At 36.5% G+C, this 19,317-nt stretch overlaps 1 protein-coding gene across 1 annotated transcript in view; it reads right to left on the bottom strand.

The window, feature by feature from the left end:
• Positions 1-19,317, bottom strand: part of LOC134658289 (uncharacterized) — a 45,451-nt gene that overhangs the window by 18,244 nt on the left and 7,890 nt on the right. Inside the window, exon 2 of the mRNA XM_063513898.1 lies at positions 4,014-4,149. Coding sequence (XP_063369968.1) covers positions 4,014-4,149 — 136 coding nt within the window. The remainder of the gene's footprint in view (positions 1-4,013; positions 4,150-19,317) is intronic.

Here is a 19,317-nt window from a genome sequence, read left to right as displayed (position 1 = left end):
GCCTACCGTGACCCACATTCGAAGTGTTGCCTCCCTGTCACACTTGCGTACGAATTTACAAGTGCGACAGAGAGGCAACACGTCGATCGTGTTTCGCGGTAAACCCTCAACCCCTAGTGTAAATTTCATTCGATAGCGTGGCGTTACTTACACACACATTAGCGTTAAGTCTCATGTTGTATGGGATTTTGAACAGCGCGCCAAGCGGGACGTTTTGAAAACTCAAAATCACATCCAAAAAGACTTAACGCAAACGCTTAGGTACCTACGTCACGTCAAGCTGTCGAATGAAATTTATACTAAAAGTGTCATTCTATGGAACTTGCTAACTATCTAAACAAAAGTCACAAGTAAATTCATCATTCAGAGACAATTTCAATATGGCGGTTTGTTCACATAGTTAGCAAGTTCCATAGAATGACACTTTAGGGGTTCTAACTTCTATTACGCGGGATCTCGTTTTATATTTAATACGTTATCTTATTAATCGGGTTATGCTACTTGGTGCTATAGTTACATTAATGCTTATTATAATTTCTTAACCATTTTATTAACCGATTTAACAAAACACGCACCCGTGGGTGGTTAATGATCAAGCGCAGATCTACACTAAATTGATGTTGTGTGAAACCAGACGGTTATCTTAGAATCTCGATATCACAAGCTGATTATCTATGCGGGATTTCGATGTTATAAAGACAAGTAAAAAAAAAGACAGTCAATCACTAATTGACACTCATCATTTTTTTGGGGAAAATTCACCAGATTTTATCTAACAGCTCTGGATCACTACCCCACCGTTATAGGTACTAACTAAGCTTGCTTGAATTCTTTGTTTTTCTACGCTATGGAAGGTTGCTAGTATAGGGTATTTGACTACTAGTCAAATCAGTTTCTTTTTTCGACCTGTCAAAACGATTTTGCTACTATGGAATTTATATGAAACACGCATGTGACGTCACGATCAAATCACCTACTCTTATAGTTTTATATGGGTTTTAAAATAGAAATTGTGTCTAAAAATAACGTTTACGTTTCTCTATTAATCTTCTGGTGCTATATTTCTTGCATGGTGTAAAATCATTTATTTTAAATACAGTCAAATACCCTATTCTTAAGATAGAATATTTACAGTATAATATTTCCGCCAATTTTAAGTTTCGCTGACTTTAGGCATACATAGGGGTCAAATAGGTTGCTCTTATAGTCCTCTACCATTGGCCTGCCTAAAATACGTACTGAACGCGACACTGTAGGTATATTAACATACATACATACATATAATCACGCCTATTTCCCGGAGGGGTAGGCAGAGACCACGGATTTCCATTTGCTACGATCCTGACATACCTCTTTCGCTTCCGTTACTTTCATAACATTCCTCATACACGCTCGGTATATTAACAGTGGTATTTATATGGTAGCAAGTCTTTGTTGTTTAAGTGTCTCTGTTTGTAATCTATCGAAATAAAAAATACTTCACTTTTGAGAAATCTCAAAGACATTTCGGTCGTTTTTTATTAGCTAGGTAATAATTTAATAAGAATACGTTTAGATATAAACGCCTACGTCAGGATTTACTGGGTATACTTTTTACAACCTGTTTTTGAATATCGTAATATTGCGCCTTTTCTGGCTTCAAGCTTCAAGGTGATAAATGTTAAATATAGACATTATGGACATTGAAACATCAAATATTATGTACCTATATTTATCATCATCATCTTCCTCGCGTTGTCCCGGCTTTTGCCACGGCTCATGGCAGCCTGGGATCCGCTTGGCAACGAATCCCAGGATTGGCGTGGGCACTAGATTTTACGAAAGCGACTGCCATCTGACCTTCCAACCAAGAGGGTAAACAAGGCCTTATTAGGATAAGTCCGGTTTCCTCACGATGTTTTCCTTCACCTAAAAGCGACTGGTAAATATCAAATGATATTTCGTACATAAATTTCGAAAAACTCATTGGTACGAGCCGGGGTTTGAACCCGCGACTTCCGGATTGAAAGTCGCACCCTCTTACCGCTAGGCCACCTCCATCTCGATGGTACCATGATATTGCATTGTTAATATCTTAGTTACATATGTATATGTCGCAGGGAAATGATCAAAACAGAGATTTGAACAAATCTCTAAGGGATATGATCAAATCACGCAGGATGTTAAAATGGCGAATCCATATCATCATTTCCCTAGAAAAATCCAGTCATTTGACCAAATCACTGACTCTGTTTAGTGAAAAGACAAAATCGGCCAATAAACGCGAAACGCTTTTTCATTTCACTAGATTTGTTTAGGAATTTGACAAAGTCCCTAACCACGACAGTAAGTTGACGAAACGAACTTAAAAAGTCAACTAGTTTTATCATTTCGCTAAACAGGTTTAGTGAAATGATAAAGTCTCAACTGGAATATGGTAACACTGATTTAAACTTTCACGATTTTTACACATTATTAATTGTACAACGGGACTTAATCGCGTATCTAAGTTTTTAAGATTTACCTCCGACGTTTTGAGGACGGCGTTAAGTCGCGGGGGGATTAAGTCCCGTTGTACAATTTAATAATGTGGAAGATGGTATATGGTAATTTGATTAAATCTCTGAACGGTTTAGTGAAATGACGAAAGCAAGTACAGAATACAACAGTTTACTCTACAGTTAAGCGATTTGATCAAATCTCTGACTAGATTAAGTGAAATGGTAAAATAAAATGTCAATAGTACTGTAGGTATCAAAGTTGTTTATTAAACCAGTTATTTTAATCAATTACAAGAATAGGTGGTTGTAAAGTAAATTGTTGTATTTTGTACTTGCTTTCGTCATTTCCCTAAACCGTTCAGAGATTTAATCAAATCACCATATACCATCTTCCAGTTGACACTTTATCATTTCACTAAACCTGTTTAGCGAAATGATAAAACTAGTTGACTTTTTAAGTTCGTTTCGTCAACTTACTGTCGTGGTTAGGGATTTTGTCAAATTCCTAAACAAATCTAGTGAAATGAAAAAGCGTTTCGCGTTTATTGGTCGATTTTGTCTTTTCACTAAACAGAGTCAGTGATTTGGTCAAATGACTGGATTTTTCTAGGGAAATGATGATATGGATTCGCCATTTTAACATCCTGCGTGATTTGATCATATCCCTTAGAGATTTCTTCAAATCTCTGTTTTGATCATTTCACTGCGACATATACAAATTTTAGGCTTCATCGGATTTCAGGAAGCGGTTGAAAAATGGTTTGCAAGATTTGAAAAAAAAAAGTTAGCTTATAACGATCATGTCAAGTTAAACAAAAGCTTCTAAATATAATACCGGATTAACATAAATAACAATTACAATTTCAAACTCACCATCAATATCAATATCTCACCAACAAACTAAATATTATCGCAATTAATTAATCAAAACGTTTCTAACCGCAATTTGTCAGAATTGTCATCAAGACAAAGAGGTACAACAAATAATTTATTAGTATTACAATTAATATTAAATGGCGGTTTTGTATCGTTGCTTATTGCACAAGTATTTAATGGTTATTGATTGACCTGGTTTATAAAGTCAATATGCCTTTATTAAATGGCTTTTGGTTATTATGCTTGTTATGTATAATTATGCCTTTTGAAATTTATATTACATGGCAAGTATAACACTAAGGCCTGAGTGGACGCTCGAAGCGGAGCGTTCGGCGGGGCGTGCAGCGTGGCGTCGGGCTCCCAAGTGATTTGAGCCGCGTGCACTAAGGCCGCTCCTATACGTTTGCATTTGTTTAACATGCACGCCGCACGCCCCGCCCCGCTGCACGCCCAACTCGAGCGTCCACTCAGGCCTTACACTTATTGTTTCTAGGGTACGTTTACCGTAATTTACACTTATGTGATAATTTATACTTGTGATAAGTGGGGTTGCTGTTGTCTTGAGTAGGTATAACTTGTGCGTTCGGCACGGACATAAAGCTATTGCTACTTAATTAATAAGTAGTTTAGGGTACGTTTACCGTAATTTACACTTACCTCGGCTTGTGATAAGTGGGGTTGCTGTTAGTCTTGAGTATGTCCGCGTTGGGCACGGATGTGGGCAGCGCGTGCTCGCGCTCAAGTTCGCTCTCATAGCTCTCCAGCGGCACGTGCTTGCCTGGCAACGGGTCCGCTGTAACAGACAGACAAACATACATAATGAAAAAGAAAAAAAAATGTCTACTTTAGACGAAAGTTTGCAATGTAATCGATACATACGTCAGTTGTAAATTCTTAAATTTACATGAGTTAAAAAACCGAATAGAAATAATTCTGATTTACTGGACCGGAAGGCATCAAACAAGAGAATTAATTTCAAGGAACTGTAAACAAAATTTCGTACTAAATATTTACAGACTTCCTAAAAACAATAAACGAAACTAGTACACCACAATGCCAAAAATTTGTAAACACTTTTCGCCGTATTACAATGCAGTAGGATACAAAAGCGTAAATATATTTTTGACAAGCATAGCATAAACGAACTGTGCTATCTTGTTATTACAACAGCTTGGCAAGTTAACCGGTAGAGGGAACCAGTATAAAAATTATTCACTTTAAATAATAGTTCCTACGGATCTCGAGGTCAAGACAAGCTGGTTAGATCAAGAGTTTGACTAGCTTGCGCGTCCTATAAGAATACTGGTTCCAAATTCAAATTAGCTACTAGGAACAATTATCACCGGCCAGTATCTTATTTCATCAAACGGCAATTTCAGAAAATAACGCTCGCAACCTCATATCTGACTGTACCGAAACAATGAAATTCGATCTCTGTTGACTAACGAATAAGGTCGTGTTTGCAGGTTGATTGGAATTTTAGATTGTAGATAGTGCGAATTACATTGCTTGTTTGCGCTTCCCACGCCGATATCCAATTCGGACTTCGATGGAATTTCACCGGCTTTGTTCTAAATTTGAAACTGTTGATAGTATTGTCATTGTTCAACCGTTCATTCTAGCATAGAGAAATAAGTAAGACAAGAGTGCTCACTACATACATCAGTTCAGACTATTAATTTCAGTGTCTACATCTAGCATCGAGTAGCGGAACTATCAGTACTGCTACATCTATTGTCAAGTAGCAGTACTAATAGTTCCGCTACTCGATGCTAGATGCTAATAGTCTTTTTGGTACTAAAACTGATGTATGGCGTGAGCACTCAATGTATTTTTTTCTCTATGATTCTAGTGATGCGTTTCTATAGTCTGTCAAACCATTTTCGTCAGTTGAAAAAAGCAGCAAATTCAAAAAATGTAGGCGCGAAGGGTAACCGTTCCATAGAAAATTTTAATTTCGCGCCTTTTGCTACTGACAAACTTGTTTGACCGGAGATATACTTAAATGTAACTTTATTATCTTGAATGAAGATTTGGTAATCATTTTAATATTATACGATAAACATAATAGGTACTCAAATTTGTACACTGATGTCATTGTATAAAACTACTTATGTGAGTAAACCCCGTAAGGAATATATGGCGTTACCAGTATATTTATATCGTTTTATCTCCAGCTATGGTCGACAGCATATCTCTGTTCATAGTTTGACCCAGAAACTTTTATCTGCTTTCATTGCATTGTATGCAAGTCGCTTTGCGTTTCAAATAGAGTTTTAGTTCTATTTCATTGTTTTATCATCTCATAGGTACAGTCAAAGAATATAATTTCAGTACAATATCGTACCTTGTCACAGTGACAATCAATTCGAAAGTCGGTAGGGACCGCAGACTATTGTCACTGTGACAAGGTACGAAATGGTACTGAAATTAAATTCCTTGACTAATTCGTTGTCTGTTATAGAAAAATACCTAAAATGTCTAAAAAAAATATCTGAACGTGCACTTTGACGTGGTGAGGCTGTGTTTAGATATTTGTGAACACCTTGCCCGCTCTGATATGTATATCTAATGGCGGCTGTACTAAGTCTGTATCTAAATAAAAAATCTAGGTTTAAGGTATTTATTATATTAACCAGAACTATATATTATCTTAAATGATCTAATGCAATTTAAAATCATAAACTCGTTAAGTAACTTATAAAAAATGCATTTCATAGTTAATTTTTTTTTATAAATTTACATGTTTTTAATTGATTTTTAAAGAAAAGTCATTAGTCCGTTATTGTTTATCTACAGTTCATTGACCTTAGATTTCTTAACGATAAGCGTTATCTATTCAAATATAAAGTTAATTAAACATTAAAGTGAGTTTTCCGGTTTCTTAAATATTTCAACATACCTACAAATTTGTTGATGATCATCATTAAATATTAATGATAGTAAATTAAAAACTAGATTCAGCGTTAACTGTGAAAAAGTTGTAAAAAACGGAAAAAGTAGATTTCTGGTGCGTGCAGTTTATAATTATGTATAACAAGAGATGGGCAATATTCGATATTCGGCAAGTCTTCCATTTTTTTCTCGGTCAAGTTGTTCGGTTAAAGTGTTGAATATTCCGCAAATATTTTTAATCATGTTTGCCTTCTTAAATGGTCAAATGAACCGAATAATTCGGCCGAATATTCGGTTCAGTATATCTCAACCGAACCTTGGGCCGAATTTTTATATTACAGGATAAAATGGTAAAATTTACGCTTCCATTTTTTCCTTTTTTATAAAAAATTGTAGTACTTATCATCTGCTTATTAAAAATTGATTCGGCCGAATATTCGTATCCGGCAAAATCTATATCGGCCCATCTCTAATTATAACTATCGCCTTCAATTAACATTAATTACTATTAATTTCCAAGTTAAATTGAATATAACCACCGTGGGAACGCTGTAAAACTGAAGTTAATAGTTCCAAAAAAGCTTGGAAGCGGCATAATGAAATTAACAAAAAAGTGCTGACCGACGGAATTTAATTAATAACTCGATAAAACGTGACTGACGCCGGGCACGGGCATAAAAAAAGATGCATTTTATCTACTGGAGCAACTTGAAGAGGAGGGGATTCGATAGCTTTTAGGAAAGGTGGAAAATTAATAGAAAACTCTTGAGTTTTCAACTGCTTGCAGTTGACTTGTTGGTAAGGGATTTTAATGCGCACTGACGTATAAAAAACATAAAAATAGCCAAATGTAATTCAGAATTTAAACATGGAATCGTAGAAAAAGAACTTAAAACTAGGTATAGACAATAATGTAAAGAGTATCAAAACTATATATGTACAAATACACCCTTAACACAACTAATGAACTCCCTTTACCTCCTTGGAATTAAGTATACCAGTTTTTTTAGAATTAAAAAAATACTACACGATCTCGACTTGTCTTTTTATTGAAAAACTCTAACAAAATAGTAACCATTCTTGGTTAAGCAAATCTTGTCAGTAGCAAAAGGCGGCAAATTTAAAAAATCGCGGGTTAGCAACACTACGGTTGAATTGTTAGAAAAACGCGTGTCATTTATATCTTATCTGTGGAACTGTTTTGTTTACATTTCATCGTTGTTCGATGTATGTACATTGCTGCTTTTTCTCTGTATAAATAAAGAGTATTTGTATGATATTTAAAATAAGGTGTAGGTAGGTAGGTAAGGGGTAGGTAGGTAGGTGTAGGTGTAAGGGATAGTTTATCATTCAAACTCATAATTTAAGAGAAAACTCCAGCGGCCAACATGAGGAAACAACTCAAAATGTGCATCTAATTACTTTGCAACTCTAGTGGATAATATAAATGCAACAATCTCATTAGTTTTCGAAGGATAAAGGGAGCCTTGCTGGTGCAGTAAAAAAGTTATTTTATGAAAGATTGAAATTATTTTTAGGCTTTATAATATAAACCATCAACTGAGATAGCCTTGCTAGCCATAACACGCCAGTTTGCGTGATCTACTTACTATAAGTCTTATTATATGTCTATGTAACTACGAATGCTACCTGCATTACAGGATTCCGAGAAGGTTTTATTACAAAGGGTGCGCGTAACAATGGAGGTGTCTAATGTCTGTTACTCTGGCATTATTTCATCGGTTTCGAGAGCTGGAGCGAATTTTTCACGAAAAAAACAGTTTAAAATGATATGTACCAGGGATGTTGCGGATGCCAATTTTTTGACATCCGCGGATGCGGATGCGGATGCGGATTTTTAAAGACTCACATCCGCGGATGCGGATGCGGATGTCAAGATAGGTACATAAAAAACGTCAAATATTACATTTTAGTAATTTTTATTTCAAAAAACTGGCCAAGTGCGAGTTGGACTCGCGTACCAAGGGTTTCGTACATTAAGTCCCACTCACGCTTGACTGCTAATTTCTAATCGGTTTTTTGGCTAATGACTAAATTACCTAGCAGTCTAGCACTTACGCCGATGCTAAGATGTTCCTGTACCGACCTGTTCCACATCCGCATCCGCATTAAATCCGCATCGATTTTATGCGGATGCGGATGCAGATGCGGGTGTTGAAAATAATGCGGAAGTTCCGCGGTTGCGGATGCGGATATTCGCAACATCCCTGATATGTACATACAAAGGTTCTATAAGACCAAATTAGTACAGTGTTAGTCTGTTCGGAAAGAGAAGAATCGTGGAATGTTTTGGGCACCATACATTCTTTTTTCGCACAGACATATTGCCATATGTCAGGAGGATACAGATACGAGAGGAGAAGGGTTGCAGGGGGACTATATTTTTTTGATACGTTTATTTTCATTTTTCATTTTAAACCTGTGTCGAAAGATGGCAGTAAATTTACTGTGACTACAAAAAGTACTATGACAATAAGACTCTATACACTCTTCTCTTTGATAAGATGGAGAGGTCATCGTATTTATGTCTCGTCTAAGCATCTTCGGTGTGCAGTAAATCGTTTGGAATGTGTGTAAGCGATGCCGATACATTTTAGCTAATGGAATCACGCTTCGAGGCAGAAATAAGATGAGATTCCATTTCAATCCACGTGGAACTGTAATTAGGAGTGTTCCATTATTATTCCTCATTCCGTTTCGGAATACGAGTAGAGTACGTATTGTTTTATTTTATTGTGCTTTGTAGCACACAAAAACATTGAAATGTTCCATGTAATGAAAAGGTTTGAGGGTTTCTCAAATATGATGGGAAAACGTGATTCGGTCATGAGTTATTTCTGTATTATCGATTTTTCATGTTTATTTAATAAGAACACGCTAATTTGTAGAGATGCAACTATTCGGTATTCGGCCTATTCGGCCACTTTGCCGAATATTCGGTATTCGGCCGAATGTTGCCTACTATTCGGCCGAATACCGAATATCTGTTGCACCTACTTAAAAAGAAAAATTGCACAATAAAAATAACCAAAAACTATGTAGGTATATTTAGAATGTGTCCTTGGAAAGTTGTTAAATACGAAGACCCTTTTTTGAGCATTTGTTGATTAAAAAACATTTTATGTTTATCATGAGTCTGTTTTGTTTGACTCTATTCATTAATGCTGTTCAACAAAAATATATCTTAGTTAACGTCATCTAACTTTGAGCTTTGTTAGCGATCAGTTTTCATAATAATTGTGACTCGAAATGTTCGCATGTACAAAAGTAATGATTTAAGTTTTTTGGCATAAATTAAGTAAAAAAACGCAAACATTTCATTTTCTTGTCATAATTTATTACCCGTTAAACGCGCGTTCGTTGGTTCGTCAGTTCATTTATATATTTTATTATATTAATGTATTTTGTACACTCGTTTCCATCTTCGACCTTTGTTTATCGATACTTTTCCGCACTAGTCGATATCTTCCAAACGAAGTAAGTTTTGCAGGACGTAAACGTAAAGTCTGATTGAGATAATTTCTTGTAAATGTTAATAATTATTATAATTCCAACGGAATATTATTGTAATGGCATATATCTACCTAAAATTAATAAATGTCATTTTTAGACACCGCCAATTCGATTTTAATGTAACGGTGACGCCACTTCAAGGTTGTGTCGTGGGAATAACTGTCAGTGTCATAGGACTCAAGGTTCCCCTAGCCCATTATAGTATATTAAATAAAAATGAGTAAGGTATGTAGGTATCTTAGGTTTACAAAGAGTTAATGTTCTCACTTACTATACAAGTATCTTTGTCGGAAACATCTATTGTGCCAGAAACCCGTTTCTCCGTAAATTCCCTGCTAATGTAGGTAGCAGGTAAAAAAAACTCAATTCGCAGGCCCGTAAATATGACTCAGGTATAAATTTGCGGTTACCATCGATTTGTGTTATTCCGAATGCATACCAAGTCGAATTCTACGACCACCTAGTTCCCAGGGTTCGCGATAATTATCAATTATAATTATCGTGATTTTTATGCCTGATAATTATCGATTTGATAATAACCTAAAATGTTTAACTGTTTTATAACATAGTTGTATAATGTATAGTAATAAAGATACCTAAAAAACCTAAAATATAAAAAACGCCCCAATCATAATATTTTGTTATCAATGACTCAAGGAATATAAATATAGCACTATCCATACCTGGGATAATTATTCGATATTTATCGCGATAATTATTAATTATCAAAGACTATAATTATCTCGATAATTTCGAAACCTAATACATAGTGGATGTTTGACATATTGCTTATTTGACAGTAGGCAACTGCCAAAGAGTATGAAATTACCCCACGAAAGTTCATATTTAACAGCTTAACCCTGTACTTATAAACGGCTAACTCCGAGTTATTTGGCTAACCCTGGTACGCGCAAGTGGCCCTAAAGGTGAGCGTTTTATATGTAAAGGCGGCGCGCCCCGCTCACGGGCCGCCCGGGTGACGAAGCCTTCAGAAGCGTCGTTGAGTCTGACAATACCATGATAGTTCGACTCATCAACGGAAGTTTAAGCTTTAGCAATATTCAGCCAGCAATCATCGGTGAATCATCAATACCTCGATTTGTGGTTTCAGTAATAAAACGACTTTTGTTAATTCTCTGGTTTATAAATTAGAAATTGTACAGAAAAAGGCAAAGTACTGTTTAATGGGGATATACAATAACATAATAGTAATACTTATCCTATAAACACCCTACTCTCTAAATCGATTTAGATTCAAAGACATATGAATAAAACACACGAACCACGCCTCATAAGGACTCATAAATATCTAAGCTAAGCTCTGCCCTTGACCCGTTTCCATCCCGTTTCCAAAGGGCTTAAGCGATACTATAATCCTAAACTCATAGGACTTTTATCGTAGGATATGCGTTTCCAAAACCATTAAATATTTATAGGAAAGAAACAGACGAAAAAAGGTGGAGAAACTGCCAATGTATTGCCAAAGGAACCACTAGACTCCATAATAGCGTAGGCAGTCGCCATTTTAAATAGACCTTAGTCTTCACATCGGACTAGGACATCCAATATCGGACGAATATTAATCCCGGTATTGAAATCCGATATTGGCCCTCAAACCAGTGAAATTTTATAAAATTTTTGACATGATCTAAAATTTCCTGTACCAACCCAACAGCAGTCTTCCGTTTCATAAATGCAACAGTTTGTTTCGAAACAAACAAATGCCAATATCGGAATTTGCGATATTTGCATAATTGGGCGGAGGGTTTAAAAAACTCCTCTTATGCCACCGAAGACCGCTTTCAAATACTGTCGTTGTAGGACCCAATGAGAATACAATGTACACAGTTATTAAGTAATTAGATTAGACTAGAAGTATTAAATACAATAAGAAATAGGAGAGGCATGATGGTAGGACACCTGATACGGCATGACAAGTTTTTCCTGAACATCTTGGAAGGCAGGATTGAAAAGACAAGAGAAGAAGGGAAACCTAGAATAACTTATCTTAGCCAAATAAAAAATGATACATCGTAAGGAATGATTGGCGATTACTCCACCGACAAGAGCAAAGCTCTTAAGTTATGATGATGATGATGATAGACTAGAAGTACTCTAACCTTTCATACATTAAAAAAAGAAGCATTTCTTTTGTTTCATTGCTTTCTTTCTCACTACAAAACAAAGTTCAAATTAAATTTACGGAAATTTTCTGAGGTGGGTCTTATGAGGTAGTGACTTTGACCCATGGGAATCTTTATAAGAATGTCTTCGTTTTTATTGCTTGGGATTTAGCGTAAACAGGGATGTTGCGGATGCAGATTTTTTGACATCCGCACCTACTTAGAAAACGTCAAATATTACATTTTTAGTATTTTTTTATTAAAAAAGTATTTGAGCAAGAATATAGGTGCGTTATATTTAATAAACAGTAACTTGGGCGACTTTTCTGGATCTAATAGACGATTTCGTTATAGGTAATGACGAAATTACCTAGCACTTACGCCGCCGCTAAGACGTTCCTGTACCCACTTGTTCGACATCCGCATCCGCATAAGCTCCGCATCGATTTTATGCGGATGTTGAAAATAATGCGGAAGTTCCACGGTTGCGGATGCGGATGCGGATGTTCGCAACATCCCTGGTATGGAAGCACTTTGGCCATGGCACGGTTCGTTTCTTGAATTTGAAACAGTCTTTAATGAACCCTTTGAAAACCAAGAACACTCGAAATTGTGCGATAAAACCGTTTAAAATAACCTTCATAAGTTTTATGGCTATGCTGTCAACGTAACCCTCTTGCTATCGAGTAGCTTGTACATTTACAGTCACGGACTTTAATAGTGGAGCTCTTTGGGGTTTAAAAAGAAGAAGAAGAAGAAGAAGAAAAGCATTTATTAGCACAATAACATAACCTTAAAAACTAACAAAGAGAACACAAAATGAGAGGTTGCCCTAAATGGTCCTCACTAGGGCTTCCAATACCGGGATCCCGGTATTTCGGGATCCCGGGATCCCGTCTTTTTAAACGCATTTTTCAATACCGGTATATTTAAAGGCAATACCGGGATCCCGGTATTTTAAAAAATGAGGGAAATGCGCAGTATAACCCCTTTAAATCATTATATTCGGCTATATCAAAAAGCTTACTAAAGGTCAGACGCATCTAGAGTTAGACCAAGAAAAGTCTGCAACGATTTTGATAGCACGCGCAGTGCAAGTGTTATATTAAACGTCAAACTTCTATGAAATTATGACGTACAAATAATACTTGCACTGCATACTGCGTATGCTATCAAAATCGGTGCAGATTTTACTTGGTCTAACTCTAACTGGTCTCTAGCCCGCATTTTATTATTGAAACAAGATCGTTGCCTAATGCGTCAGATAAATATTTGGTGGTTGGTGGTGGATGAATCCTGAAGTTATGTGAGTGATGAATATGATGACAGTGACATTAACATTAACATAATTAGTTCTTATAGTTTTATCAAAAAATAAAACGAAAGAGCAAAGATAACTGTAATAATGGCAAACCAATTTTGACGGAAATTTGAAAAAATGTTGTCTGGTTGGTTAAGTTGGACTACAAATGTGACTGGTGAGGTGAAGTCAACAAATTGGATAAAATTATTGCCAACCTGGAGTGTGAAATAAAATTATTGCAGATGGCGGCATTGATTGTTTATTGTTGTAATAGCTTTTAGGACATATTTGGTATTCGAGTGAGCCTTTCTAATTCCCCTTTTTAATTAAACTATATATTTTTAAGCGATTCATATCCAATACCGGGATCCCGGGATCCCGGTATTGATGAAGATAGTTTCGGTATTAATACCGGTATTGTGAGAAGTCCGGTATTTGGAAGCCCTAGTCCTCACTCAGCTAGGTGTCACGGTATGAGCCACATGGCACATTCCGCGACGCGGGACTTTACATGGGACATTTCATGGCGTAAGTATTGAACATTCTTAGCTAAAAACGAAATGGCTAAACAATTAAAGAATGAGTTAAACGTAAATAGCGGCAGACACAATCTACGTAAAATTATGTTGCAATAGTAGTTTGTGTTACAAGGGATCAAAATGATATATTTCCGTCAAGGGTGTACATTAAATCCTAAGCGTAATGAGGGATTCAAGTGTTAACGCCCAAGACGAAATAATTTTGACACATACTGCTTTTCACATCAACTATGAGGAAAAAAAAAATTAGTGTTGACATTGACACAATCTGACGCTTAAACACATTATTTAAGCTAAAAAAATAATGTGCAAAAAAATGTAAAAATAGTGTGCTAGAACAGAAAAGTGTTACTTTGATCCCTCCTAGCAGGGAGGAAAAGTGCCACTTTAATCCCTCCTAGCAGGGAAGAAAAAGCTCTTTCCTGAATAGGAGGTGTGAAAAACAATTTAAGAATGAGGTAAACGTAAATAGCGGCAGATGCAATCTACGTAAAATTATATGTTACAAAGATATTTTGTTTTGCCGATGATGCTCCTAGAAAATGGGTCACTTTTAACAAGTCCAATTTATAAAGTATCCGTAACCTGACACTAAATAGGACCACACATCGACTAGTAAACTACATAACTCGTTTATCGTCAGTCGGCAAACGACTGATTGAATAGGGGAGAAAAAAAACGGAACTCCTCAATTAGTGTGGCCAGACTTGCAATTGACATAATTGGAAATAAATGGTGGACCGTGAACCTTGCTTTCATCGCTTTAAACATTGTGAGCCCTCGGTATTCATTGGATGTTGCTTAGTTATTATTATTATTATTCAGAGCCCACTGTGCCAAGGCCTCCACTTCTTCCTCCACTTGTCTCTATTTAGTGCAATATCTGGCCAGCCTCTCAAGAAGGAGTCCAAGTTATCCCGCCATCGCCGACGAGGCCTGCCGTCTCCCCGGTTAGACTCGTGGGGCTCCCACTCTGTGGTTAACTTGGCCCACAAGTCGTCCGGCATTCGGCAGACATGACCAGCCCAGTCCCATTTTAACTTAGCCGCTTTCCGAGCTACGTCCATTATTCGAGTCTTAGAGCGCAGCGTAGTGTTTCATAGTACAGTTGCGTAGTACAGTGTCATTTTGTGCTTACATGACACAGGCGAGACGAACTATTAGATTGTTGTAAAATACTCTACTCTAGACATTCCCCATCTTTATGAATGTACCTACTGTGTTTTTACTCAAGTCATGTCAACAGTAAATTTGTTAGGGTTCCGTACCCAAAGGGTAAAAAACGGGACCCTATTACTAAGACTTCGCTGTCCGTCCGTCCGTCCGTCCGTCTGTCACCAGGCTGTATCTCATGAACCGCGATAGCTAGACAGTTGAAATTTTCACAAATGATGTATCTCTGTTGCCGCTATAACAATAAATACTAAAAATAAAATAAATATTTAACGGGGGCTCCCATACAACAAACACGATTTTTTTGCTCTATATTTTGTTGATGGTGCGGAACTCTCCGTGCGCGAGTTCGACTCGCACTTGGCCGGTTTTTTAAATACTCATTTTGCTTGAGTCCTTTCTGGAGAAGATTAAAATGTTTGTAATAATAAATTTCACGATTTATCTTTATTACTTAACTAGCGACCCGCCCCGGCTTTGCACGGGTTAACAAATTATACATAAACCTTCCTCTTGAATCACTCTATATATTAACAAAAACCGCATCAAAATTCTTTGCGTAGTTTTAAAGATCTAAGCATACATATAGGGACAGACAGACAACGGGTAGTGACTGTTTTATACTATGTAGTAATGAAAGTATGTGAATAACACCAGCTTGTTCACTGACGACTAAAATCGTCGTCAACAAGCGTCGTTGGCGTTTAAACGGTTAAGCGGTCGATAACGCCAGGGCCCTTTTCGACCTCAAAACACGGTTCTTGTCAAACATAAAGGGCCCTTTTCTCTAAATGGGCAACTTAAGTGGCACTCGGAGAAAGAATGACAATTATCTTTAAGAATATAAGGAAAAGGTTATTTTTAAGGGCACGACGTAATGTGATGTATTAGGTACTTAATGGTAGGTACTTAGTATATTACCTGCCCGTTGTCTGCCTGTATCTTTATCGATTGTTTTCCTGAAGCTGCAATAAAAAGTATTCTATCTATCTAATAGACCTAGGGCGCAATCGGGAAAATTTTGATGATTGGTTTTTAATGTTTTTACATCTAAGGCACCTACTAAGGCTACTTATAGGCGAAACCGTTTTAGACCCACACTTAAATTAAAGTAATATTTATATTATTTATTATCGTCCTTTAAGTGGAAAAAACGTTCTATAAAATTATATTACTTAATGTTATGTTTTTTTTTATATGAAACAAAAAGCTTAATACATATTCAGTTAACATAAGAACATAACACAATAACACAATAACTCGTTAACAGCAAACGCCATCTGTCGTCGAGTAGCGAAGTCCGAACTTCCTAAGGCGTAAAATGTCCCGGTTTCTCAGTCTTTTGAAATACACGTTTTTTTAAATATGATTTCATAAGTCTCACGAACCCGCCCCCATACAATTGAAGTTACACTCCTAATTTACAACGACATGTTTAAATTAGGTACATGAAACATTGCGTATACATTTACGTAACATAATTATATGTACCAAAAAGACTATTAGCATCTAGCATCGAGTAGCGGAACTATCAGTACTGCTACTTTACAATAGATGTAGCACCGACCGGAAAGTCTCATCTCAACAGTATAAGATTTTCCGGTCGGTGCTACATCTATTGTAAAGTAGCAGTACTGATAGTTCCGCTAGTCGATGCTAGATGTAGACACTGAAATTAATAGTCTAACTGATGTATGGAGTGAGCACTCTTGTCTTATTATATTTCTCTATGGTCCGGTACTAGTTTTCGTTGCTAAAAATTGTTATAAGAAGATAATAGCTCAGTAAAAGTTTTATGTTAAAAATGTCTACTCACTTCTTTGTATTAGAATTTTAAAGAATGACTCACGTTAGACCGGGCCATGTCCGGGCCGGAGCTTCCGGCGCTTCGTTTTCTATGATAAGCATCACCTGATCTGTCATCTGTCATAGAAAAGTAAGCGCCGGAAGCTCCGGCCCGGACACGGCCCGGTCTAACGTCCTTAAGCCAGAAGCCAGAGTCCCTTTAATAGGTATTGCATCTTCTTACTTCATACTCACACCTCAAACAATGCAGTTCAAAAGCTATTATCTCCTGAAAAAGCCTTTTATGCACTACCAGCTCAGAACCTAAGCTTAAGTACCTAAGTCTAGATTATTGTTTGAGTGTTAATAAACTCCACACTCCATAGAGGGAGTCGGGAAGATAGCGCTAATGGGTCTGTCCCGCTCACACACATACGGTCGTAAGCGACAGTAGGTTTCAAACACGTTAGGTCGTTTTAAGGAAAGGGCCCGGTTAAGTGCGGTAGATAACTAGAATGTTTACGGTTTGAAACGGAACGTAGAAAGTTCATAATGGATCAGGATATAAATAAAATACGTTTTGAAAGTGACGCTCAGTGATAGTATTAAGTAGGGTGACCAGGTGTCTCGCACTTTTTGGGAAAATCCAATCTTTAGCTGTTGAATTTACCCTTGTTGCGAGGAATATCAAATTTAGAACAGTTTTATTATTCCTTATCAAAAATTATAAAAATAGGATGAAACCAAGATACGGCGATAAATTGCTAAAACATGTTGAAAATGTTGTTGGTAATTAATTATATTGATGAATACGCGCTGTTAGCAAATTGTATTATATTTTAGAGTAATTTTATATCTCGTCAATTATGCTTAAATTAAGCCACTTAAAGGATTTATTTTATAATGAGATACCTAATTGTATTTTGTAGGTTCTAAACTATATTCCCCAATTCAAATATACTGATACATAATTACAACGTTCTGAATCCGTCCTGATTGCCAGATGCTATCATGTCATTGTCATATCACGTCCGAATACAATATTACGTATATGTGACCCTCTGTGTCCTTAATCCAAATATCCTGAATCTTATCAGCGGGTCCTTTATGAACTTAGTAATTTCGGGTTTCGTCAACTCCGCGAGTTCCAAATTGATGATAACCCGATGTTCTTCGGTGATATTCCAAATGAATCGTCGGAATGAATATATTTTTTGTGTAAGATTGCCCTACAATATAAATGAGCAATTTTACGACTAATGTCAATGTGAGCTGTAGCCCGATAGTGAACCCTTATGGGTCAGCCATTTTGGAAAGAGATACACACCATTTTTTATTAAAAAAACACACGCTATCTTCTCCACTCGAAATCACAAGCCTTTTCGATCTTAGTAGTAGCAAAAAAGCGCCTAAAAATGTCCATACATTTTTCCTACCATGCAAATGAAATATGGTAACGGAATGGAATACACATTTGGAACGTCGAGTTGATACCGCGAGTAAAGAGGGCTTAGCTAACATGACAATCGTTGGTAAAGAACACCAATCTAAACTAAAATAATGTACTTATGGAAAATATAATAATGCATGGTTGACGTAACTGTGTGAGTGTGACCGAAGAGCTGGCGGCTTCCTGGCAATATTAGTCAAGTGATTTCTCGTGGCATCTGTCATTTCTTATCGTTCTACAGTTACATTAGTTCTTTTTAGCGTTCAACTCGCCTCTCTCTGTATAAGCAATTGGAATTGTCTTGGCTACACAATGGTTCAACTTTGAGCACTTTCCCCTAAAAAGAGGGTTGACATTTTTTGTCGAGAAAATTTCGTTATACTGTATCAGATGAGAAAGTTTTAAAGGTATAACTTTTGATGATCACAAATATTTGTAGGATCAGATATCGAGCTATTCGAGCTACAACAATGATTCAATATACGAGTACAATCGCCGTATAATGGTTTCAACGACAAGAAATTCGCAATACATAATATTGTTATTAAATTCCTTTGTTTTTATTTTGTTCTAGTATATGTTTGGTGGTTTGGTTTTTTTAATACATGACGTTGCACCGCCTACAACGACTGACTGGCAGAACATGCCTTATCCGCCTTTTGCACGATTGTGTCTTTAGGGTTCCGTACCCGAAGGGTGAAAATGGGACCCTATTACTAAGACTTCGCTGTCCGTCCGTCCACCGTCTGTCACCAGGCTGTATCTCATGAACCGTGATAGCTAGACAGTTGAAATTTTCACAGATGATGTATTTTTGTTGCCGCTATAACAACAAATACTAGAAAACAGAATAAAATAAATATTTAAGGGGGCTCCCATACAACAAACATGTTTTGTTTTTGCCGTTTTTATAGATAATGGTACGGAACCCTACGTGCGCGAGTCCGACTCGTACTTGGCTGGTTTTATTTCTTTTGTGCAATAAAAATTAATAAATAAATAAATTAGGACCTTTTTGTTAAGTAATTCAGATGATATTGTACAGAATTCCATATTCGTCAGTTAAATTCAAACACAAACACAAAATAATCGCATATTAGTTATATCGCATCCGTTTGTACTTGTAAATAATAGGTATGTTTATATACAGTATACAGAC

This window comes from Cydia amplana, chromosome 22, assembly GCF_948474715.1.
Source record: "Cydia amplana chromosome 22, ilCydAmpl1.1, whole genome shotgun sequence".
Lineage (NCBI taxonomy): Eukaryota > Metazoa > Arthropoda > Insecta > Lepidoptera > Tortricidae > Cydia > Cydia amplana.
This window is presented reverse-complemented; position numbering and strand designations above follow the sequence as displayed.